Source organism: Lampetra planeri, chromosome 36, assembly GCF_965212315.1.
Source record: "Lampetra planeri chromosome 36, kcLamPlan1.2.h2, whole genome shotgun sequence".
Classification (NCBI taxonomy): Eukaryota; Metazoa; Chordata; class Hyperoartia; order Petromyzontiformes; family Petromyzontidae; genus Lampetra; species Lampetra planeri.
Genome location: NC_136142.1, coordinates 10,906,374 through 10,933,169, shown reverse-complemented (window position 1 = coordinate 10,933,169; position 26,796 = coordinate 10,906,374). Strand labels below are relative to the sequence as shown.

The 26,796-nt window shown below is 47.6% G+C and overlaps 1 protein-coding gene across 5 annotated transcripts in view; it reads left to right on the top strand.

Annotated features, from left to right (window-relative positions):
• Positions 1-26,796, top strand: part of LOC144730807 (polyhomeotic-like protein 2) — an 84,211-nt gene that overhangs the window by 49,757 nt on the left and 7,658 nt on the right. For all 5 annotated transcript variants that reach the window (XM_078611580.1, XM_078611577.1, XM_078611579.1 and 2 more), the window contains 11 exons: positions 646-747; positions 1,559-1,940; positions 3,551-3,607; positions 4,193-4,560; positions 4,938-5,282; positions 5,960-6,104; positions 20,180-20,472; positions 20,835-21,108; positions 21,544-21,661; positions 22,565-22,691; positions 26,034-26,766. In XM_078611580.1, the coding sequence (XP_078467706.1) occupies positions 646-747; positions 1,559-1,940; positions 3,551-3,607; positions 4,193-4,560; positions 4,938-5,282; positions 5,960-6,104; positions 20,180-20,472; positions 20,835-21,108; positions 21,544-21,661; positions 22,565-22,691; positions 26,034-26,766 (2,944 nt within the window). The remainder of the gene's footprint in view (positions 1-645; positions 748-1,558; positions 1,941-3,550; positions 3,608-4,192; positions 4,561-4,937; positions 5,283-5,959; positions 6,105-20,179; positions 20,473-20,834; positions 21,109-21,543; positions 21,662-22,564; positions 22,692-26,033; positions 26,767-26,796) is intronic.

Sequence of the window (26,796 nt, the reverse complement as noted above, 5' to 3'; positions counted from 1 at the left end):
ACCGGCTTGAGATTTGATGAAGATTCCACTGGTGTCGTGGACTCAACTAAGACTACAAATTAACACGAGTCCATTCTCAGATTAATAAGATCCATCATGACAATTTGTTGAGTTGAGAGTTGTGGGGCAGGTTAGAATCAACACATACTGTAGTGGGTACACAGAATTATATACTCAAAGTATTCCACTTCAGTACGTGGTGGAGGACTGGCATAGTAGTTACGCTATGAATCCAGGTGGCTAAAACTAAAAACTATTTTAAAATAGTTTTAATTTACCAGGTAAGGCCCACTGAGACCTATATCTCTTTTTCAGAAGCGACCTGGTGACAAATTATAGCTCAACGAAGTGGCTTATTTGGAAATGTACAGCAGCTAAATATCAGTGGCGAGTGATATCTGAATCAGTGGCTGTATGCCCCCCCCTCCCCACTTTTGTTCCCCAATGGGCACTTGAATGGATCTCAGAAGTAGTTCTATGATATCCACCTCACTGAGATAAGTGGATACAATCGAGGAGGGCATAATCCCAATAAACAAACGACTATTATCTTGCAGATGTACAACGAGGCTATATTACCTGGACTGCCCTACTTGCTCTATCACACTCACCCTCCCGCTTGCTCTCCCACTATCCTCCCCGCAGCTGATCCTGACGCCAAGCGGCACCGTCACCACCCTGCAGCCAGAGACGACGGCGTCGCACTCGGCCCCCTCCACCGGCGCAGCGCAGTCAGTGGCTGCTCAGGTGAGAGAGAGAGCGAGGGTACGAGAGTGAAAGAGCCCGCGCCCCTCTATCTGCCTTTCCCTCCCACCGTCTTCCATCAAACTGTCATCAATATGCCTGTCTCTCCATTTACAGGCAGTCTCCGGTTTACACGTTTATGTAGGGCCACTGGATCGATTTACGATGCTTCTTACGACACGACTCTGAGCGCATTCAAACACTCCGGTTTCCGATGTGACTTGGCGTGGAGCTTTTATTTTCAAGAGTTTCTTGTGGCTTTTCACCTATTAAGCCCTGTTAAATATGGCTGATAATAGGAAAACACATCGGCAAGTAATGTTTCTACTGTTCCCACTGTCTGGGAAAATATGGTCTGTTTCACTACGATCCGATTTACGACGGGGTTTCCAGGAATGCATTATGGCGTAAAAGCAGGGACTGCCTGTATTTGTATGTCTGTCAGCTGGTATGCCTGTCTGTCCATATGTCCATCGTTATGCCATTATTCTAGTCTGACCATCAAAAGCCTATATCTGCATCTGTGTCTCTGTTAGTAGACCTGTCCCTCCGTCAGTGTCTGTCTCTCAGTCGTATGCCTGTCTCTCCATCTGTCTGCAGCGGAGGGAAAGGCACCTCCTCTCCTGATCTTATCGTTACAAGGTGACGTCTGCTCTCGCAGTTGGCGTCATCCCGTCGGATGGCTTGAAACATAACTTCGTTTTCCCTCGTTAAATTACTTCTGAGGGCAAACCCATCTCTGGAAGAGTTACAGAATCCGAGTGTGCGTATCATTTTTTTTTCTCGTTAATTTCTCGGTTTTTCGCGGCATCAGAACCTGGTGTCTCGCTCGGCGGGGCAACCTCTGGGTCTGAGCGGCATTGCTTCATCTCAGAGCGTCCCTCTCAAGGCCAGCGGTGGCAACAACATCAACAGCGGTGGAGGCGGCGGTGTCGGCGCTGGCACTGGTGGCATGGGTGTGCCCCACCTGCCCGGCACCAACCAGGCTAAGTCTCCCAAATCGAGTGGGCACACAGAGCTCATGGGCGACTGTGGCAAGAAAGGAGACCTACAGGCAAACATCATGACTCAACAGCAGCAGCAGCACGGCATGATGGGAAGCGGGGACGGGCGAGGGGGGACGGCACGCATGGCGGCAGGCTCGGTGGCTGGGTCAGCGACAGCGGCTGGGTATCCACTGCTGCCCATCACTTCAGGTGACATCCGGTGACTCAATGAGCCACGGATTTGGTAGACTGGTATCACAGCAGTGCTTAATGGTTTTGTATACGAAATTGCTTTTTCTTTTGCATTGAACAGGGCCTAGAGTTCAGATTCAGTGTTCTTGCCAATAATATCTGGTAATCCTGCAGCATTTGTTTAATCTAATTTATATTTATAGAGCACCTTTACTCAAGGTGCTTGACATAACTTACAAAACGATGCCAGAATTGAATGATGTAGTTGACAGGGGCGTACATGGATTGAGGAATGAGTGACAGCAATAGAGGATACTTGGGGATCACTGAAGGATAGGGGAGGGATGGGAAGTGGCGAAGGGCAGAAAAAATGAGCAATAGTGAAGAGGTAATCTTTAAGAGAGGAATTGGAAGGAGGTTAAAGAGGAGGACTGCTTAATGTACAGGGGATGTTTATTCCAGTGGAGGGGAGCATGGAGGGAGAAGGACCAGGAATGGAGTAGGGCACAGGGAGAAGGAGGGACAGACAGAGAAGATTGGGAACGAAGATGACAGGAAGGAACATGGAAGGAGATGAAACTCAGAATGTTGAAACCAGCCCCAAGTTTTCTTGATTTAAAAGTGTTGCTGGTTAATATTGGCCTGAAAAGCCGATAGGCCGATAAACTTAAACACATGTTTATATGTGGAGATACAGAATAGTGTTCTCCTTATATTTGCTTTTACTCTTGATGCTCCACAACAACGCATCGTGAGTTTGTGAGACTCTTTGAGGCTTTCCCACACATTAAATTCTAATTGCATATAAAATAAATACAACAAATATAACTTAAAGCTCCTTGTCAATCTGCTGAATGCATTAGTTTCTCCCTTAGCCATGCCAGTCATTGGGGTTGTTTGACCATACTTCACCACACTAGTCGGCGTGGATTAGTGAAGGTGGGGGGCTATGACCAGTTCAGGCAGCACTTGCCACTGGTGTTCGCCATGGATGTAGTTTAAGGTGAAGGTGTAGCCCTGCAATTTCTCGCTCATGCCACTGCGAGAGAGCCCCTCTCCTGAATATATTTTTGCCTACTCTTCCACACTGGCCATACATCTTTTGAAGAAGTGGGAGTACCTACACTTTACCCCACCTCACATGTTCTGCCAATCAACTAACTGTGTTTTATCCATTTATACTGCTGAGTGGACAGAGGCATTTCTACTTACTTGCTGGGTGGATGTAACCTCCACACAGGTACATTCTACTCCAATGAACTATGATTGTGGGCAGCAGGGTGGTGCAGTGCTAACACTGGTGCCTCACAACAAGAAGGGCCTGGGTTCTTTTCCGAACTCGGGCACCTCTTTGGACGGAGATTGTATGGCCTCCCCGTGTTCTCCATGGATTTCCTCGGGGTTCTCCGGAAAAAAAAAATGACCTCCAAATTACTCAATTTCAATTACACATAGGCAATATCGCTCCCTTTCTAAACCTTGGCAGGACGGGGCTTTTCTGGATGAACTAGCATATTGGGAAGTGCACAGTGGGAACATCTCTATGAATGTGGAGTTTTATGATTGGGACTTGTCGGTGTTGAGATGAGGATTTGACTGTCAGAGATTAATCGATTGTCATATTTCAGGAGGACCGCACTGGCTGCTCAACACCAATGATCGGGGAACGCTGCATATCAACTCGAGTGAGTGAATGGGAAGGGAGTGGGCTTAGCTGCGCTTCAATTAAAATACGACACTGACAATTTCCACAATAACACCATCTCCTACCCCTGTGCTTTACACTCCGATACACTTATAACAACAGTAACCCGCTTTGAACAAACTATATTGGGCTCAAAATCAAAAACACACAATGTAACTGGTATTGGACAAACATCCCAATGCAAAAAAATGCCTCCAAATAACTCGATTGAGATTTACAGGATAGCAACATCGCTCATCAATTAAAGATACACAAATGAAAATATTAAAAACATGTATGGCACTTTTTGTCAATTCGCTGCTGGATGAGGGCCTCAACATGCCGTGCCAGTTGTGAGGGTTATTTGACCATACTTCAGCGTGCCGGTCAGTGCGAGATTGTGAAGGCATCGAGCTTAAGAAGTTGGGGCATAGTAATAATTCTCATGACAACTGCATCTTATACTTCTGCTACATGCTCCCATATGCATCAATAAGAGCTGTTGGTCTTTTGGGGTTTGGGCCTTAAAATTGGTTCAAAGTTTGACTGCGTTCCCTAACGTTCTCTCGTGTTACTATCCCTTCAGCTACCTATACGTCAATGCAGCAGCAACAGCAGCATCACCTCATTCAAACACAGCAACAGCAGCAGCACAAGCAGCTGCAACAGCAGCAGCTTCTTCATGGACAGCATTTGCAGCACAAACAGCATCAGCAACAGCAGCATCAGGCGACCAGTCACGTGTCACAGAGTGCTGCCACTACCACCACCACCACCGCCGCTGCTTCCGCCGTCTGTTCCCATCATGCATTGCTTTCCCAGCATGCACCGGTACAGGCCGGGCAGGTGGCGATGGGGGTGGCTGGCACCGTCAGTCAGAGACAGCAGAGTGCTGTGATGGGGGCCAGCGGATCCCATCTGCCCCCAGCGGCACAAGCGTATGGAGCCACTCAGGTGAGCACCCAACTCGCACGATTATTCTATTTGCATCGTATTGTTTTAAAGCCGGGTTGGGAGACCTAGCCAGCCCCGTAATATATTCAATTCATACAACCCACAACTTAATTTTACACATGGCCCATGACTTCATTTCAGATGGCACATGGTCACACTTTGAAATGTCCTGCAAGTGATATTTATCGGTCACTGCAAGCATCTTAACTGCACTGATGGGATACGAGATGGGAATATTTTTGGTGTGTTCTTATGTGTGGCTCTCCAAAAGTATTTGACAGACCTTTTGGGTGGGCCGAAACGGGCCAGTGGGACTTATGTACCCCTCTCTTTTAACCAAATATCTCACGTGAGTTGGCTGCTCGGTCGCTGTGTAGGTGGTGGGCACGACTTCATCATCATCGTCATCCGCTTCCGGAGCGAACCACCTTGTCTCCCCGAGCTCCTGCGCGACCCCATGCGCCCAGCCCCACTCGACGATGACAGCAACGGCAGTGACATCATCATCGTCTGCTTCGTTGTCCTCCTCGTTCACTTCCTCCTGCTCCTCGGGAGTGACGACATCCAGAAACACAGCGCACCCCTCCGGACACTCCTCTCCACGTGCTGCCCCTCCCACCTCATCCACAACTCCCGTCGCCGCCACCTCGACGCTGCCGCCCCCACAGACGATGGCGGTGAACCTGCAGGTGGTGCAGGCGGGGACGGCTGGCTCTGGAGAAGTGAGTGAGCGTGGGGTTTCGTGAAATACCACTCTTGACACCTTAAACAAAACAGCCAGTTACAAGGGATTGTGCCGATACACACCACACACACACTAATACATATAGATGATTGTGAGTGTGTGCTGATACACACCAAAGACAAAGATCACCCTTATAGCTTTAACAAACTGTAGGTTCAAGTGCTGTGAGTGAGCGCCTATGAAGGCCTGTACGGCACACAAGGGGGTGGGTGGTCAGCACTACGCCTAGCCACCTTTGGCGATGTCTACACACTGCACCAGGTACTCATTTGAGGCTGAGTTGACCTAGGGGAGGCCCAGGACCATTCCCAAAATCGTCACCTGTGTTGGGCGTGAGCAGGAATTGAACCCGGATTGCTGGGTTTGTAGTGCGGCGCACTAACCATTGCTGATAAACATGACACACACTTCGGCGTATATGCATGATACACAAGCGTGTGTGGCAATACATACACACACATGAATGCATATGTAATTTGAGTGGTTTTCGGGACTGGCAACACTATCCCGCACGTGCTTTCTCAGCCTTCATAGGTATTCACTTGCAACACGTGCTCCAACAGTCTGTTAAAGTTACATGGGCGATCTTTGTCTTTGCGCGCAAGAAGGATCGCTGCCCAGTAATGCCACCGCCCTCCTCCCCGTCTCGCACAGCCCCAAGGCCCCAAGGCAGGGGAAGTGAACGGGGAGCGGCGGGGTAGCCCCCCTGGAGAGGCGCGCCCATCACGCCGACCAAACACGCCGTCCCCACCCTCTCTCTCGCCGGCACCGCGGCCTGTGGATGGACAGCCACACGCAGGTGAGGCCGGGTCCTCCACTGGCACCATGTACAATGATTCACTCCACCTCCCCATGATGATTCAACAGTCTCTTATGATCATCGTGATCACAAACCATGATCAATCCAATGCTCTAGCCAGCACCTGGGACAGGTCACAGCAGAAGGTACTTGACACAAAATAACCTTGCCTTGCATCCCTCTTACTCATCTTCATCTTTTTTTGAGGGTGTAAGCCACGCCACCACCAGCCCTTGCCTGGTGGTAATAGGCTGGGACTCACGGCTTCCCACACCTCACACCCACGCGTCCATGCCCTCTTCATTCTGTTATTCACATAAAAAGCCACTCCCTGTTGTCTGATTTTATCCTTTCCCGAGTGGCGAGCTGTCTACCACTCATCGTTACTGGAGCTAGAACCAATCCACTGGACCTTCTTATTCCACAGAGGTCTCGGTGGTACCAGTGCAGATCCCGACAGAGGAATAGCATAAGAATAGATTTTACCCTTTCTGGCAATAAAACAAGTGTTAAGATGTTAAAACACCAAACTGAAACCTTTTTCAAGGAATCATGTCTGCATTAACCACATATACTTATGGTGAACATGCAAACAAAACATGCTCTGGTAGTATATGAATTTTCCTTGAAACCGATTGGTCCACACCGGAGACAGCTTTCTTCTAGAGGCTAGTCTCAAACAGTGTTTGACCAGAGGACGCCAAAAGGTGAACAGCACAAAGACCACACACTATCAGGACATTGAGAGCGTGGGTTGAGCAGTTACATCATGGGACAAACTGAAACCTTGCAACCTTGCAAAAGGTTTCATTTGGGTATTTTAACATCTTAACACCTGTTTTATTGCCAGAAAGGGTAAAACCTCTTGTTATATTTTGATACTGGCAAGGGAGGTCCCAAGAGGAATAGCAGCGTCTATTTTCCCCTACGACCATTTGGACGTTCCACATGGCCAGCCTGAGTGATTGCCTGTTATTTATGGAGGGACCATGAGGAGGGGGGGCGTTTAGTCTCCTGGCTCCACGATATGAGGTTTGGCAACAAGACGTTACAGACGCTGTCCCCTCAGTGCCTCCGACACAAGCTTAGTTTATTTTCTCCGTCGTTCTTTGGTAATTAGTTTAATGGGGGAGGGCCCCTTGTATGCATCCAGTGCCCCCGTTAACCACTCTGGTAACTGTAAGCACCAACAGCTAATTAGCATCAGCCTTTCAGCCTTTCCCCCATTGCCATTGTTCACAAAACAGCTCGGTGTTACCATCTGACACAATAGAGTAGATGGGTTTGTTTTTCCAGACAATACACCTCCATACACAAGCACACACATGCATGTTCAAAGGAACACTGATACACAATAACTTCTCTATGCATACTCTCATATGTACACACACATTCATACACAGGTGCGCACACAGACATACACATGCTGTATATAGGCAAACATACGTTTATACACTCACGAAAGACTAAGATGCCCCATATAGCCACCAGGCTGTTGGGGCAGGTCCTGTTAGCAAGCACCTATGAAGGCTGATACAGTGCATCTGATGGTGGTGTGGTCAGAACCATGCCTGACCATCTATGTCTCCTGAGTGCGGATTTCTTTTTGCACCACAGCAGGTACTTGTAAAAGGCTTGCGTCGACCTAGGAGAGGCCCAGGACTGGTTCAGATATTGGTCACTGATGTTGGCTGTGAGTGGGAATCAACCTGCTCACCGTGTTTGTAGCGCAGTGCACGAACCAATACATTTGCCACACCCCACCTCTGCGCTACACACACGCACGCATGCACACGCACGCATGCATACGCATGCCCATGGCACACAAAGGGGTTCAGAGCTCGCGTGTGGTGGTGACGCTGGGAGCAGATGCAGGAATAATAGTCGCTCCACCGCACACATGCACATATGCACGTACAAAGACAAAGATTCCCCCTATAGCCTTAACAGACCTGGCAAGTGCTGTTCGCGAGCACCTGTCAAGGCTATCACGGCTCACAAGGGGGTGGGTGGCCAGCACCACGTTAGGCCGCCTTTGTCTTCCGAGTGGCGATGTTTACACACCGCACCAGGTACTCCTTTGAGCCTGAAGCGATCTAGGAGATGCCCAGGACTGGTTCAGATAATCATCATTCTTTATTGGCCGTGAGCGGCAATTGAACTCATGTCGCCGGGTTCGTAGCGCAATCACATTTACAGCTACACTACCGCTCCCACTTAAACATATACCCGTACACATGCATTAACGCAGACTCGAACACGCATACTTACTCACACATGCGTGCACACGCACTCACACACGTGCACTCACACACTCAAACGCAGACTCACACCTGCTCACTCACACATGCTCACATACGAACGCACGCACAACCACCCCGAGCCTTGGCTTTCTCTGGTTCTAATGAATTTTTATTCATGAAAAAGAGTTTGTGGGGGCAAGAGCGTATGTGTTGGGAGGGACGCGTGAGTGTTTGTGTATGTGGGAAGTAGTAGTATAGCGGTTAGCACGCTGCGCTGTGAACCCAACGACCAGAGTGTGCAGCTAAAGTCCCTGTTAACAGCACTCAACGCTGCAGTCTCTAATGCTCAACTGTGGGAATCTTTGGGTTTGTGTGAGAGAGACTGATGGTGTGAGCACATGGTTGTGTGTGCTGAGTATGAGAGGTTGTATGTGTGCGAGTGTGTATGAGAGTGTGGGTGTGTGAGGGGACAATGTTTGTGTGTGTGCGTGTGAGAGGGTGGTAGATGTGTGTGGGGGTGTCTGAAGGTGGCCAGGCATGGTGCCGGCTACCCACCCCCTCGTGTGCCATGCTGACCTTCATAGGTGCTCGCTAACAGCACTTGCCCCACCAGTCTGTTGAGGCTATACGGGGGATGTTTGTCTTTGGGGGTGTCTCACACCCTGTGCTGAAAACAGCAAACACAAATTGGTTTTCAGGCTTCAGCTCACATTAGTAGCAAGCAATATCCGAACCGGTCCTAGGCCTGCCATAGGTTCACTTGGCTTAAAATAAAGCACCTGAATTGGGGTGTAAACATCTGCACTGGGAAGACGATGGCAGATGAGGCGTGGCGCTTTCTACATCACCCCTTTGTGTACTTTTCTGGCCTTAGGTGCTAGCTAACAGCACTTTCCAAAGAGTCTTTGAGGCTACATGAGGTTGTCTGTCTTTGTAAGCATTCTAAATATACTGTATATATAAAAACATGGTTAAATAACTGCCTCCTACCCTTGTCACCCTTGCAAAAGAGACGGGATATTGCAGTAGGTTCTCACCTGATGAAATAGGCTGCTACTTCTCGAATGCAGATCAGGATTAATATGATATAAAGAGGTGAATAAGAGCTGGATGTATTGATTTTGGTAAAGACTGAATCTTATCATGGAAAAAAAAACATTTTGCCTTACAAGGAATGATTTCCATAAAGTGCATATTGCCTCTACTGTGACATGGATTAGAAACGTGGACACTGACAAAGGCATTGGAACAAAAGGTTGAACATTGTACAAAGAAGCATGGTGAGAGGTGAATGCTTGGAATTACACTAAGAGACTGAAAGAAGAGCTTGTGGATCAAAGGACAAATGCAAATCAGAGACTTGGTATCGGCTGTAAAGAAAAGTGGGTTTTTGCAGAGCACATCATGGCTGGATGGAATGATGGCTGCTGGATGAGACTGGAGACATAATGGCAACTAAATGAGTGAAAATACCAAAGATAAGATCGGCTCATTGACAGAAGCTCGATGGATTGTGGCATTTCAGTACCATGCATGATGGCGAAAGTGGAGAGGCCTTCATCGAGCAGTGGATTGACCATGGCTAATAATGATGACTACTCCAATTTTATAGAGGGTATAATGTTGCATATATTACCAGTCCCTCCAGAAAAACGCGGAGTTTTTTGGCGATTGTTGCGGGCAAAAATCGTTGATTATGCGGCACGTTTTCTTAAAAAATGCGATGGAATATGCGGGATATTTATGCAATTTTATGCGATTAAATTGCGGGAACTTGCAAAAATTGCGGGAACTTGCAAAAACTGCGGTTTGATGAAAAAGAGAAAAAAAAGTGATTCCCCCAACACCCTATTCACTAGGCTACTACTTTAATGTAAAGAGTCATTTCTTATTACTTCCTATGATAAGCAAGCATACTACATCACAGAAAGTGCTGGGAATATTTAAGTTCTCATCTTGTTTTATTTCAGACCTTAACAAACAGATGGCTCAAACTTACAAAACATTGAGTCGAACAAGTTCTGTAGCTTTACAAAATGAATATGCTACAACTTCTGTAAAAATGAATAAATAAAATATTAAAAAATAAAATGTGTGCTTCCTGTTTTACAGAGGTAGCTATACAAAACAGACATCTTCTGTTAAAATAAGTGTTTTCAGTGCACAGTAACGTAAGCAATACAGTAACAGTACAGTCTTACAGTAATGTAAATTTACATACTACTAACAAAAAAGTGCAATCTTACAACTGTAAAGTTGCATAAACTCCTGAATAAAACTAACTACGTAGCCTCTAACACTGGCCAATCATTCACCATCCTCATCCTCCATCCCCTCTCCCTCAGTGTCCATCTCCTCCCCCTCCACCATCTCCTCCCTCTCAAATGCTCCACTGCGGACTCGTTGGTTATGGTAAAGGAAGACCAAGGCTTTGAGGTTTTGGTTGGTAGTGGATCTTCTTCGGTTAGACAACACTAGTTTGTAGATGCTGTTGCTGCGTTCAGCATCAGCTGAGTTTGAGACAGCATCTTTGTACCGCTTGGCCAAGGAACTCAGCACAGGAAGTCTCTCCTGTAGGCCATCCCAAAACACATCCAAATCCACCACGCCGAATGGTGCAGCTCTGAGTGCTGCTGGACCAAGAGTCTTGAAGTAAGAATCAAATTCATCACCCTGCACTTCAGTGAAACCTGGAATGGCCTTGTAGCTTGCTACGGAGTCATCTAGGAATGCAATGTGGCGAGAGTCAAACACCCTAACCTCCTGGAGAAACTCAATGGCCGGCTGCCCATGTGACATGTACTTGGTGAGCTTTTCTTCAGCGTTTTCATATGCCTGACCAACTGTGCAGAGGATCTGTGTCTTTGTGGTGTAAGGTAAGTTAAACCCTTCAAAGTATTCGGCACACGCCTCATACTGCAGCTCTTTGTTGGCAGCAAAGACCACCTGCAGATCCTCCAGATAAGTGAAGATCTTTGTGGTCACAGGACGTCTGCTCTGGAAGATATCGAGAAGACTTAGGAAGCGTTTGCACTTGTCAGCCATGATGTTGATCTGGACATTCAGGGACTGAGCTAGGTCTTGGTCTTGAAGCATCTCGTGGAGTCTCTCCACAGACTGTGGAGCACTTCTGCTACACACCTATAAAAACACAAAGAAAGGAATAGGCTACTGACCTTGATTCTTTCAGCCCTAGCAACTGTTTTGGAAGTTGATGCCTCGTTGTAGGTGAGCTGCTTCATCTTGGCTGATTCCGCTGCTGCTTTAACCATCCTCGAATGTTTGTCGGTTGCAAAGTGACTGTCCAGCGTCGACTTCCGCCTGTGGTCCAACACGCAGTTGCACGGAGTGCAAAATAATTTGCCCCCACTGTCATGTAACACACTGGGAAACTGCTTTGCGCGGTCTTTTGCGCTTATGTTTGTTGGCAAATGAGAAAGATTTGCGGGCTTCATCATGGTTTCATTGGCATCGCGGGGTTTGCAGCTTTTCAATGATGTCGCGTAATGAGTGACGTCACTTCATAACGTTCCCATGGCAACAGGGGAAATGGCTGCGCTTGTGTGAAGTAAACGCAACATTTTTCAACTTTCTGCTAAGATATATGTGACTTTTTGCAACTAAAATGCGGGGATTATGAAATCATGCAAGCCCGCATATTTTGCGCGCGGAAATCTGCAATTTATGCGGCGAAAGTGCGGCGTATTTGAAAAAACGTGCCCCCCGCATAAATATGCGGACTTTGGCTGATTTTGCATGAAATCATGCGATCGCATAATCGCGTTTTTCTGGAGGGACTGTATTACTCGCTATTGACGGATGTATGAATAAGTCTGATATGTAAATATGTATTCAAAATTACAGATACACCATTTGATGTGACTAATTTTTTGTTGTAAATGTTCAAATACTGTCAGTGCCTTCGTAATAGTTCACAAAGAGAAACACAATTCCAATGGCACAGATATATAGCACTGATAGGTAAAACAATAAAAATGAGGTTTACATGTGGCACGTGGGAAATTTGCTAAATGTAAAGAATAATGAAGTCCAGTTGATGGTGATACTGACAGAGTAACATCGATGCGTGACAGTTTTTCGTGGGTTTTGCTTTATGTATCTTAAGGAGTTATCGATGCTGACAATCACAAAACACAAGCCAAATACAACTGTGGTCACAGCATGTGATTTTAATTTGCAAGGTCGAAAGTTCAAATCTGGGTTGGGCATCCAAAACCTCTTATATCATCAACAGCAACTACAGCATTGTCATTGCCAACAAAGACGTCGTCATCATCATCATCATTTTTATTTAATAGTCACAGCAACAGCATTTTCAGCCGCGTTTTCAGGAAAAGCAGTCGCAATATTAGTAACCGCTTCTGCATCATCAACAAAGGCAACATCATTACCAAATAATAGCAGGAATAATAATTTATTAATACCACACCTCCCATGCAGTACATCTCAGGACACCAACATAATTACAGCAACATAATCAGCCGCATCTCCTTGTTTTTGATAAAAGGTGTATATCACCACTCTGTGGGGAAGGTCGACAATTATCGTATGGAAAGTCTGGCTCCCATCACAGGAATGTAGAATTTCCACCACGGGCTGAGAGCTGACAATGGTGAAGAGCTCTCCCCACCTCATGCGTGTTTCAATTTGAAGTTGAAACCCACGTATCATGACAACACAAAAGCACTCCACAATGGAACATTTGCCATAATGGGTGCTCGCTAACAGCACTTGCCCCTGCCGTCTCCAGAGTGGAAATGGGAACCTCGGCCTTTGTGTCTGTTTAAGGGGGGGAGGGGGGTGGTGGGAGGAGCTTGGTGGTGGGCTGCAAAGTGGGAGTAGTGGTGGGTAATGTGTGTTGATGGGTGGTAATGGGTGATGGGAGGAGATTTGATGGTTAGGTTGGGGTGGTGATGGGTGATGAGTGTGGCCTTGGATGATGGGTGACTACTGGAGGAGCTAATGACTGATTCAGGGGATTTTGTGCTTAAACACCTGTTGCCATTATTTTCATCCCAACGCCATGCATCGACCGCCTGCTCTGTGGGAGGATCTGCCTTGCATTGCGTGTGCGTGGGTACTGTAATGGTTTAAAATGCATGTTCATTCCACGAAACAATTTGCAGTTACGTAGCATCTAAATGAAATTGCATCTCAAGATGCTCGACAGAAACCGTGGGCAACATTTGTTTTGTAGAGAGAGAGGCAATCCGTCATAGGCAGAGGAGAAGATGAAGGTATTGAGCCTAGAGTTAAACGGGCAGGGAACCGTGAGCACAGATGGCTAGGGGAAGGGAGTTCCAGAATAGGAGCAGCAGAGGAGGAGTTACCCCCCCCCCCCCCCCCGGAGCAAAGGTTGACTGGATGCTTGGACAAAAATCCTTGGTTGGAGCAGAAACAAATGGAATCTGACCTTGTATCACCGGTTTCGTAATACGGTGTGCTAATCACTGCACCACCACTCCTCCAACATACATACAAGATACAAAATAAAGTTCCCCTGTATAGCCTTGCAGAGTGTTGATGACAAGTTGTGCTTGGAAGCACCCATTAAGGACAAAACACACATGTTGGTTTTGTATAAAGTGTGTGTGTATTTTGTGTTTTGGGTATGCATTAGGTGTGTGTGTGTCGTGTAAGGTGTGTTTGGTGTGTAGTGAGTGAGTGTGGTATCTGTGTATGTCGTGTATATTGTGGCTGTAATGTGCTGTGTATACATTTTGTGGCGTGTGAATAGGTCCTTCCTTACAACACATAACCCAACAGTCTCTAAGGTTACACAAAGGTTATTTGTGTGTGTGTAGTGGTCGTGTTTGTATGGGTAATATGTATAACATCTGTGTTCTGTGGGGATCAGTGGTGCGGTGGTTAGCGCACTGTGCTGCGTACCCAGTAAACCTGATTTTTATTCCCAGCCACGGCTCACATCAGTGGCGGGGAATATCTGAACTGGTCCACGGCTTCCACCAAGTTGAATTCAATCTTAAATTAGTGCTTGGTGTCGTGTGTAAAACATTAGCACTGGAGAGACAAAGGTGGCCAGGCATGGTGCTGGCCACACAACCCCCCTTGTGTGCCTTAATAGGTTTTGGCTCGCAATTCGTGCCCTAGCAGTCTGTTAAAGGCTACATGGGGTCTTTGTGTGTGCATTTTAAGCATATGTGCTTATGTGTGTGTTTTTTTGTCATGGAAATATAGCATGCTATTTGTGTGTGTATGTATTGTGTGTAATAAAAGTATATATGTGTATGTTTATACATTATATGCGTTTCTGTATGTTGGGTTACTAATAATATGGGTGTGTCTGTTGGGGATGTAATGAAGGGTTGTGTGTGTATGGTGTGTGTGTGTATAGCTGCTTGCCTCCAACACTTATCCAGCAACCTATATGGTTAAACATAGTTGTTGGGGTATGTGTGGGGTTTTGTAACTATGAGTGGAAGTGTGGTAAAACAACCCCCTTGACCGGCACAGCACGGGGAGGCCTTTATGCACCAGTGGATTGATTTTGGTCTGTAAATCAAATTGATGCCCATATATGCAAGTATGTACAGTACGTATGTGAACGTATTTGATGTTTGTATGTAATGTACGTTGATTGTGTGTCTTGAGTGTCAGGGTGTGCACATGTATTAATACATGTTCACTAATAGTATTTCACCGAGAAGTCTGCAATGTTACACCGTAAAAATTGTGCGTATTTATGTGATCGTGGTGGTGGTAGCACTGGCAGCGGCAGTTATGGCAACACTGGTGGTTGTGGTAGTAAGTTGGATTGTGGATGCGGAAGTACTAATGGTAGCACGTGTGGTTGTGATAGCACTCGTATTAGTGGTGGTTGTGGTAATACTGGCGGTTTATGGTAACACTGGTTCGGTGGATTGCACTGGTAGTCGTTGATGCGGTCGTAGTAATGGTAGTAGATGTGGTTGTGCGAGCACTGGTAGTGGTGGAAATGCTGTTGGCGGTAGTAGCAGCGGTTGTGGTAGTAATAGCAGCAGGAGTGGCTGTACTGATTGTCAGGGGAGGACAAAAAAACAAGCATGGTCCTGAGTTGGGCGAGGTGGGGGGGTCAGTGTTGGGGGATGGGTTCTGGTGTTGGGGGCAGGAGTGGGTGAGTGAGCACAGGCTCACAAAGGCAGACATCTGCCTTTTCAGGGCAGGCAGGCGGTCGGGTTGGCGAGCCGGCGGGAGAGGGGGGCGGGTGCCTTGGTGTGTCACAGGGAGAGTGATCATAAAACCGGCCTTTACGTGGCGTTGGCAGTCACAATTGCCACGGCAATTGTCGCGCTCGGGAGTGTTTCTGGAGTTGCGCGGAGCCAATGAAACAAGAAGCGTATTAACAGGGAAATTTTTAACAGGCGAACCCAAGTTTATGTCGTTCTTTTTTCGAGCGGGTTTTTTTTTTCTGTTCACACAATTCCCTTCAAGCAAGCTTTGCCTCCTCCTTGACGAACGCGTGGCTTCATCCCACCGAGTTCTATTTCGGGATTCCGTTCTTAAACCTATGCGTGAGTTTTTGTTTTGTTTTTCATTTGGTTAGCCGGACGGCCGTATGTACAGAAATCGCTGCACTGCTTTAAAATGCACGTGCAGGATATCACGGCCGTGATGTCAAGAATCGAGCGCATTTGTGGCGGCTCAACGGTGAAGCCTTCACCTCATTGCCACATGCCGCTCGCTGTTGCCAAAGAATTCTCCGCTTGATTTTCTCAAATCCTGCATCTTCCAGCAACCTTCCTCGCTTCCAGCCGCATCTCGCCAAAGAGAATTTGTGGAAAGAAAATTCAAGTTGCCAAATTTCCAGCGTGTCACCATCGGAGGAAGGAAAGGGACAACAGTGTTATTTATTTATTTATTGCTTGCCTGCTTTGTTTTCCTTTCATTTTCTCCACCCATCTGTTGGGCTGTCGCTCGTGCCAGAAGCCCTGCAAGCCACGCTTCGCCTCTTCGTTTATGTCTTCGTTGTCGTCGTTTGAGAGGGTGCTGCTTTTCTCTGGGACGATGGTGAAGTTGGGGTGGGTGGCGCTGAACACCGGCGACATCTGAGCCTGCCTCGCAGTGTGTGCTCGCCGATACTGACCCCATTGTTGCGACACAGAGCGAGCGTGGTTTTGAATCGCTTGGAAAGAGTCACTTGCGTAGCGATACAAAGCGAGAAGAAAACAATCGAGCCGCAGTGTGACACAGGTTGAGAAACAATTTCTTTACTGCAGATGATGGAGAACTAGCGGTAGGAAAGAACACGGAACAAAACTCGGATGTCGGCAACGTGTCCACAAAAGAAGACTCGGGGAAAGATAAAAAAAAAACTTGTTTCGCCGTGGTGATTGCTGAGACCTCGTCGTGCTGGCTGAATCGATTTTCCTTTTGTCACATGTGCAAGACAACATTATATCAAATAAAACCTTTACAAGAAGATGTTGAAGACATTGTTATTCATAAAAAAATTAAGCTGAAGGAAAACATTTTAATTGAATTGTAGCAACTTCTTTGCTCCCGACTTGGCTGGCCGTTTTGTTCATTTGTAGATTGTGTTGTCGCATCGAAAGAATGTGTAATTGGGAACAAGGTCCAACAGGCATTGTCGACATCTTCCTCTGAGCGGTGGCGATCAAATTGGCCGTTAGTTTGTTCCTGCCAGGATTTACGCGTTTAAAATGAGCGAGAGAACGGAGCCTTCAGCAGAATTTTAGCGCTGAGTTATCACTCCCACATCATGAAATGCCTTGGCCTCGTCGTCGCCTTTGGAACCGGACTTTTGAATTTTGCTTCACCAATTCTGGAAGGAGCCGCCTCTTGAGACCATTAACCTAAGAAAATATAGAGCGCGCAAAGTCAGATTCTAAAACCACGAAGGTAAATTTGACAGAGAGCAACAACTGACCCCCCTCCCCCACGCAAGTTTCTCCACCGTCGACGCTTTTGCTAAATTTTGTGAGTTGGTGAGTTCACAGACTCTGGCCACCACTGTGTCGGAGGAACGGCGACGATAACGACAAATAATTATTCATCCAGCGAAGCAAACAACAGCAAGAGACCACCCACGCGCAGCTCTGATAGCCACCGCTGTGGAAGGGCCTTTGAATGAGGAGTCTGGCGGTGTTGGCGCCGGTTGTTGGCCGGCGGATCCATGGTTCTGTTCTCGGAGGTGGGTGCTCTTCAACCCTGTAGTATAGCAAGACCTTGTTGTTTAAAGTTAAGCTGGGGGATGTCGGGGGCATATGACAATTCGGGGGGGGTGAGGGGTACACGACACAGTTTACGTTAAACTAATTAAAATGCGAAGCAGAGTGAGTAACGATACAATCTTCTTTTGTGGGTTCGGCTCTACCACACTCCACCCCATGTGTGTGTATGTATGTGGATGTTATTGTGCCAAGATTTTGTCAATTTAATTTTGTGGTACCGCATGGGCAGTGGTGCTTAACCGCAAAGACTAATTGAGATCATCTCTACTATGAAGAAGGGCCATTGCCCAAAACATAGCCTATCGTTTTTATTTCATATCCTTTTAGGTGTAGTGCTATTGACGAATGTGAGTTTCCACTGATTATTAGAATTTAGAATAGAAGTGGAGTACTGACCCTTCAACTGGGTGGGAAGCGGTGGGCAGAGGTGGGGCTGTGCCCCCTCCCGCTCATCAACTCTGCGGGGTTGGTGCTATCGCTGCTCCTGCTGCTCCAGAAGATTTGTGTTTTTTTCCGTTCAATGACGCCCCTTTGTTTGCGCGTCTCTTTTGTGCGTAACGCTTAGGACTGACAGTGTGCGCTAGGAAAGTGCGGGCTTGTCCCAGGGTGGTGATGGGGTGGGTCCATTTGAAATTGTGCAATTCCTTTGTTTTTGTGTTGCTGCATTTTTATTTCTCTGTTGGCGAGGATAGTCAAGTCTCTACGTGTTGTCATGACACCCCATCAGAGAGACCCGTCCACCTTTTATGTAATGCCTCCCATCCGAAAATGGTCTGTATATTATCATTTAGAGATCTTATCAGGCAGCAGTGTGTAAGTCTATTATTGTTTAGAGACCCTTGTCACAGACCTGTCTGTCATTATATTATCTTAAGATCTCATCAGAGACCAGTCTGTTGGTCAATTGTCTAAATATCCCATCAGAGAGCAATCTTTTAGCAAACTGTGTAGAGACCCCATCGGAGACCAGTCTCTGTTATTGTCTATAAATAATGGAGTACTACAACAATAACTCTACTGGAAATAGAGTTAAACTATCAAACATCCAGCTGTTATTAATTGTTGTTTATTTATGTGATGAAAAACAATATTTTTTCTATGTCATTCATTCAGAAATCGTTTGTTTTTTTACACATGTTGAGTGTAAACATCCAAGACCCATGGGACCAAACTTAGGCATTATGAGACAAATTACTCAATTGGGATTATATGCGGCACCAATCAGCACTCCCTATTGGCAAACGAATGCCCCAGGTTACTCTTGCAAATGAGACTCTTCCTGGTTTCTTGAGTTCTCAACTGGTTAAAACAAAATACTTGAAACCTGAGGAAGTTAGATTTCTTAGGGATTAGTCACAAGGCACAGCTCATCACGAGCAGCAGCAGCAGCAGTAATGAGAATGATCTTAGGCTGGTCTGCGTGACTGTATCATGATGATAATAACATTAAAATGTATCATTTATAGCGACCAAACGTCATAGCTGCCTTGTGTGTCCCATTCAGAAGCTCAGCCTCAATCAATCGATCTTTATTTTACGTGCCAATATTGCCCCCAGTAAAGTAGGCATCGGTGCACATTACAGCAGAATGGGAATGGTGCATGGGGCATTCATCAAAACATGGCTCAAGCTTGGTGTCTGGTGTGGGGAAAATGACCCAGGAAACACCACGAATACGGCAACATCCTCCCCATGGAGAACATGTGGCCGTTGCTGTTTGTAAAAGCTTATTTTCAGGAAACCGGAGTTTGGTTGGGGGGGGGGGACTTGTGTGGGTGAGAGCGGTGTTGACGAGTGACTCGTGAGAGATAACCTGTGGGATTTCGAAGTACAATACGGCGGCGTTGCATATCTCACCGCCACATATCCACCCTGCCCAATTGGCCGCCCACACACGGTTGTCGTGTTTGTGCACGGGTGTAGTTGTCATTTGCTGTAAGATGTTCACAAGTTGCACCTTGTCACGCACGGCAGTAATGAGTTCTTAATCTCGCGTACATTCACTTGCTTGTAAAGAACATTCAAGCGTTTAACCGTGTTTAAAGCAGTTTGCGCTTTATTTTCGTCCAGTCATCTGAGCTGTTGACATATCCACCCCATACTACATCAGTCCCCAGCAAGTCAAATATGCAACGTTGTACTTTATGCATACGTATAGTAAAACATTTTTACAAACAGCAGCCCTTTGTAAATCGACTGCTGGATGACGACTTCCCCATGAGTCAGTCACACCACACTTCGCACTGGCCATAGGGACTACAGTGGTGGATAGGGGACCCATTACAGGTTCAGATATCGTTCATCACTGATGTTAGCTGTGACCAGTAGTCACACATATGTTGTGTCTTGCATGTCCTGTCTTGTTTTGTCCATTAGCCTGAAGGGAACATTTATACTGTCCCATCCATGTTGTCTGTCTCTTACGTTCGGTCTCATGTTGATATAATATTCAGGAATAGGAAACAACTCATTCTTAAGTGGCACGATTCAATGTGTGTATCCTGAACTTGACTCACTTTTAAGCCATGGATCCTTACCTTCCTGCGCCCCACTCGCACGTGTTCCCTGCCGTCCTTAATAGTTACTCGCTAACCGTTGCCTCTGTTGTTTTTACGCACAGACAAAGTGGAACCCAGCACCACCTCTACTCAGACGACCTCTGGAGCCAGCGGCGGGCCTAACGGGGTCACGGGTCAAGGGGTCAGCGGGTCGGAGATCACGACCCCTGGCTCGACCCCTGGGGGTCACCTGGGCGGTGGCGGTGGTGGAGGAGGCGGCGGAGGTGGAGGAGGAGGTGGTGGTGGTGGTGGAGGAGGGAGAGATGGAAGACCACCTCAGGCCATTGTCAAACCCCAGATTCTTACCCACGTCATCGAGGGATTTGTCATCCAAGAAGGCTCGGAGCCATTCCCCGTGAGTACAGTGGTTCATTACTGAATGAGCTCTGAGCCTGCTTATTCCTTTACCCAGCGAGTGCAGTAAAACCTCGGCTCGCCCAACTAATGGGGGAGAGGCCTGGTCCGGCTCGCTGAAAAGACCAGCTACTAGCTGTTAAAACTAATGAAAACCTTTATATTAAAGGCCCTGTGTATATGTGTGTATGTATGTAGTGTAGCGGTTAGCGTGCTGCACTACGAACTCAGCGACCCGAGTTTGATACATGTTCACAGCCAACACCAGTGAAGATTATCCGTGAGTGTGTCTTTGTATAGCTGTGCGTGTGTGTGTGCTTATGAATAGCTGTGTGTGGGTGTGTGTATCCCTTGCGTGTGCAGGTTGCACGCAAGACCGTTATCTCCGACAAGAATGCCAAGAAGCCGCTCGCCCCTCGCTCAGGATCGTCAGTGCCAGCGGCCGCTGTCGTTGCTGCTGCTACCAGACAGACACACGCAGTGCACGCGCACATCCGCCACCAGCTGCAGCAGCTGCATATACAGACGCCCGCCGCCACTGCAGCTGCCGCAGCCGGGACTGAGCAGCAGCAGCAGCGGGGGGGAGAAGGGCGTCGGTCAGAAAACAGTGACTCTGATGGAGCTGAGGCGGGGAGAGGTGAGGGGGGGGGTGTGGATGCGAGTGGGTGTATCTGTATGTGTGGATTTTAGTATACGTGGGAAGCGGTAGTGTAGCAGTTAGCGCACTGCCCTACGGACCCGGCGACCCGAGTTCAATTCCCGCTCACGGTCAACAACAGTGACGATCTGAACTGGTCCTGGGCCTCCTCCCTGAGGTCTACTCAGCCTCAATTGAGAACCTGGTGCAGTGTGTTAAAACATTATCACTCGGGAGACAAAGGCAACCAGGCGTTGCATTGACCACCCACCCCTTTGTGTGCCATGCCGGCCTTCGTAGATGCTCGCAAACAGAACTTGTACCAACAGTCTGTTTAGGCTATAAGGGGGATCTTTGTGTGTTTGTTGTAGTATGTGTGTATTCGAGTGGGCATGTGTAGTGAAACCTTAATCTTCACCCCCCCGCCACCAACAGAGCCCCCTCGAACCATAGTCCACGATCGTCTGCTGAAGTGTGAGTTTTGTGGGCGCGTGGATTTCTACAACACCTTCAAGCGCTCCAAACGCTTCTGCTCCATGGTCTGTGCCAAGCGGTAAGTGCCCCCCCCCCCCCGCACAAATCAGACGAGGCCAGATGGTGAGGCACCCCCCCATCCCAGCAGGGGATTAACAAAAACTCTGCTTGCCCATACGTATGAGAGCTTGCAGCAGAGGGGTGGAGATGATGCCATCGTGAGAATTATTAATGTCCTACCTTAATTACTGCATTTTTGATACAACTTTATTGATTTCCCTTCTGTGACAATATGCCAATCCGGCCATTTAACAGCTGTGGTGAAGTATGGTCAAAATAACCCTTTCTGTGTGGAGTTTGTATGTTGTGCCCCCTTTTCTGCATTAGTTACCTTCAGGTTCTCCTGTTTCTTCCCATGGCTTAACAAAAAAAAACTTCCTACTATTAGTCAAACAATGGTGGTACGAAACATTTTTTACGGCAAATAACTCAATTGAGCTTACACATCACAACATCGCCCCCTACTGTGAAAACCTGGCAGGATCCTGTTGAAGAAATCTTATGACTCATTGATGCATTTCCTGGGCAAACAAGCGGAATAATTAATACATTTATGCATAGGTATCCTGCAGCTTGTGTATAATGTGTGTGTATGTGTGTCTTTGTACGTGGGGAGCGGTAGTTTAGTGTTAGCATACTGATCTATGACCCCAACGACCCGAGTTCGATTCCCGATCACGGCCAACACCAGTGACAATTATCTAAATCGGTCCTGGGCCCTCCCCTAGGTCGACTCGGCCTCAATTGAGTACCTAGTAGAGTGTGTAAAAATATCAGCACTGGTGAGACAAAGGCAACCAGACGTACTGCTGGCCTCCCACCCCCTTTTGTGCCGTGCTGGCATTCATATGTACCCCAACAGTCTGCTAAGGCTAAACGGGGGATCTTTGTTTTTGCGTGACGGTGGTGGCATAATGAACAGGTATAACGTCGGCTGCAGTAAGCGAATTGGCTTGTTCAAGTCGGACGCCTCTAAGAAGAACAAGGTGGGGCGGCCACGTAAGAACACTCGCATGGCCGGAGGAGGGACCAGGTCTAAACTCAAGAGGGTAAGACGCACACACACCCACACAAAGACAAAGATCCCCTGTATATTATTTGTTTCTTTCGGTTAAGTCACGTCTAAAGATAAAATAATAAATTAAATTAAATAATAGAATACGACGTTTCGATTGCAACACAAGCAATCATCATCAGGTATAATGAAATAGCGACATAAAATCTAACCAGAAAACTATAGACAGACATATTAGCAGACAGATATCACCAAGATACATAGCGAGAGCAACACAGGTAACAGAGAGGGGTGATCGTCTCTGTGTGGTGGCCTTAAATAGACAGAGGGGGGGGCGGAGGCAGAGAGAGGGAGGAGGGTTAGAGAAAAAATTAGCATATCAATGAGTGGTCAACAGACGTGGTGCTGCGAATGCGATGGCACGGCAAGCAAGCCTGAAAATCAGAAGGACACACTAAAATTAAATAACCTAGTAAAATATCGAAATGTAATGTAATACAACACAGAGGGTCGGTCAACACACAATTAACGCATAGCCTGGTTGATTACGTATTTCAAAGATTGCTAAGTTAGAATTTAAGTGTGAACAATCTAAAGAGAGGACACAGGCAGAGAAAACAAGTCGCCAGAGAGAGAGAAAAAAGATAAGCTTAAAACTTCCCCATAGAAGTGGTTCAATCTTAATTTTAGAACTTTCGTGACTGCAGGAATTATTATTTGTTTCTTTCGGTTAAGGCCACCACACAGAGACGATCACCCCTCTCTGTTACCTGTGTTGCTCTCGCTATGTATCTTGGTGATATCTGTCTGCTAATATGTCTGTCTATAGTTTTCTGGTTAGATTTTATGTCGCTATTTCATTATACCTGATGATGATTGCTTGTGTTGCAATCGAAACGTCGTATTCTATTATTTAATTTAATTTATTATTTTATCTTTAGACGTGACTTAACCGAAAGAAACAAATAATAATTCCTGCAGTCACGAAAGTTCTAAAATTAAGATTGAACCACTTCTACGGGGAAGTTTTAAGCTTATCTTTTTTCTCTCTCTCTGGCGACTTGTTTTCTCTGCCTGTGTCCTCTCTTTAGATTGTTCACACTTAAATTCTAACTTAGCAATCTTTGAAATACGTAATCAACCAGGCTATGCGTTAATTGTGTGTTGACCGACCCTCTGTGTTGTATTACATTACATTTCGATATTTTACTAGGTTATTTAATTTTAGTGTGTCCTTCTGATTTTCAGGCTTGCTTGCCGTGCCATCGCATTCGCAGCACCACGTCTGTTGACCACTCATTGATATGCTAATTTTTTCTCTAACCCTCCTCCCTCTCTCTGCCTCCGCCCCCCCCCTCTGTCTATTTAAGGCCACCACACAGAGACGATCACCCCTCTCTGTTACCTGTGTTGCTCTCGCTATGTATCTTGGTGATATCTGTCTGCTAATATGTCTGTCTATAGTTTTCTGGTTAGATTTTATGTCGCTATTTAATTATACCTGATGATGATTGCTTGTGTTGCAATCGAAACGTCGTATTCTATTATTTAATTTAATTTATTATTTTATCTTTAGACGTGACTTAACCGAAAGAAACAAATAATAATTCCTGCAGTCACGAAAGTTATAAAATTAAGATTGATCCCCTGTATAGCCATAACTTTTGGGGCAAGTGCTGTTAACGAGCACCTATGGGTGGGTGGCCAGCACCATGCCCAGCTGCCTTTGTCTCCCCAGTGGCAATGTTTACACCGCACTAGATACTAATTTGAGACCGATGTGACCTAGGGAAGACCCAGAACCGGTTCAGATAATCGTCACTGGTGTTGGTGGCCATGACTAGGTATCGAAGTCGGGTCGCTGGGATCGTAGCGCTGCGCTACAAACCCAGCAACCAGAGTACGCCACTGCTCCCTATATATATGCACACACACAACAACAACAACAACAACCGGCATTCGCCACTAAGTGGCGGTGATGTCACCACGACGCTTGTGCCAGGCCAAGTGCACCTTGAGGCCACGTGAAGTGTCGAACGCCCGCTGGCAGGAGGTCACGGGGCAGACCCAGCAGGTGCCACGGGTCGACTGACCGAGATGACCGAGATGACTAGCTGATGCACCACCTGTGCCCCCTACTGTACCAACTTGCTGTGCTTTAGCCACCCGGTGCTCCGCTCGTTGTTGTGAGCGTCGCTCCTCCGCCCTCCGTTGTTGTTGGAGGGCGACTGCCTCCAACTGCCCAGTAGCGTCCTTCACGAGCCTCCTCCACTGAGGCCGATCTTGACACCGCTGGTACCAGTCATCGGCAAGTCCACTCAGCTCCACGTCCTCCTGTACCACATCACTCCATCTCTTCTCTAGCCCGTGCCGCGCCCGTCTAGCCCCCTCGATCCGGCCGAACAAAAGCTGTTTAGGCATGCGGTTGCTGGGCATGCGGGCTACATGACCCAGCCAACGCAGCCTTGCCTGCCGGAGGTGCTCACCGAAGGGACTTTGCCTAGATCTTTCAAGGATTTGTGAGCTCCTCACACAATCCAGCCTGGTTAAACCCAGGATGGATCGTAGGCAGGCCAGCCTAAATGTTTCCAACCGACACACACACACAACACCACACACAATACATGGATTTCCCGTTTCTATTATATATTATTACGTCAAGTGTAGGACGGTGGTGGTCTGGGCCCAGTCACTGATGACTAAACAGTCGGTTCTACACTTATATTTGTTACATTCCAGCTCTGAGAATTATAACCATTGGTTTTACGGTTGTGGCCAAGTGGCTCACAGGTCGGAGCGCTGACCCGGTAACACTGAGAACCTGAGTTCAAATGCAGGCAACCACCTATGATTAAATTGGGTTTTCAAGCGTTATGAGTTGAGGGTTTCATTCCTCTCACCAACAACCGCAAAAAAAAATCCCTTCATTTTCATCTACACTGATAACTAAAACTTTTGGTTTGAGTCTCATGCTACATACATTATTCTCGGTGGCAGGGCAGGTAAGAAAGTGCTGCTCCCTACTGCGTGGACCACAAGTCACTTAAAAAGACCTCAGAAGTAGTTCTATGATATCCACTTCCGTGGGCTCTTTCCTAACCTTGGGTGATGTATTGATTGTGGGAGAGTTCCCTGTCGATTATTTCTCATAACACAACGCTAAAAGTACGCTTGGGATAAAATTGAGGGGGAAAAAGTATTCTTATGGTAACAGTACATCGATTTGTGCATGTTGGAATCAATTGTTAATGTTTTAGACAAACTGATTTCTAATTATATGATAATGTAACATTTAGAATGGAATGAATCTACATTACTAAAATTAAGCCGTTTTGCCCATGCCATTCCCACACCTCCCGACCCTCTCGTCGGGCAGTCGTTGGCCTGTCCCTCGGGCCTGAAGGACCAGGCCTTTGCTGGCAGCGACGATGCATCCAGCCCCGAGGAGCCCTTCTGCCCCCCATCCACCCGCTCGTCGGCGACCACCAGACCAGAATCAGGCGCCACCGCCACGGCCAACGCAACCAACGCCGCTAACGCCACCAACGCCAGCAGCGCCAACGGCAGTCGTGACGCAGACTCGAGACGGACGACGGCGGCGGCGCAACTTGCGCCATCGCAGATGTCATCGTCGACAACAACGCCACTGGTGCCGGCGCTGCCGCCTCCGCCGCCTTCTGCCACGCCGCGCCCGCAGTCTGAGCCCAGCGCCGCCCGGCCCCGCCCGGCCAAACGCCGGCGCCTCCACTCGCACCGGCACGGCGCTTCAGGGGTGCGCGACACGGCGCGGCAACGGCTGGTGCGCAGCGTGCCGGTCACGCGGCGGAACAGCGCCGCCCCTCCCAACACCGCCAGCGGAACTGTCGCTCCACCCGAGGGGGGGGGAGGAGGAGTGGTGGGAGCGATGGGTGGCAGCCGCGTGATGGGAGGAGGAGGATCTGGAGGGGTGGTGTCTGGAGCTGTGGGAGTTGGAGGAGGGAGCCTGGGTTGTCTGCACGGGCAGCACAGGCACCACGGGCAGCATGGGCAGCACGGGAGGGGAAGGGAAGTGAGGCAGCCGGGAGCTTGGAGTGTGCTCGAGGTGTGGGAGTTCATCGGGCGGCTGCCGGGTGAGGTTCACAAACTCTGGTCACAACACC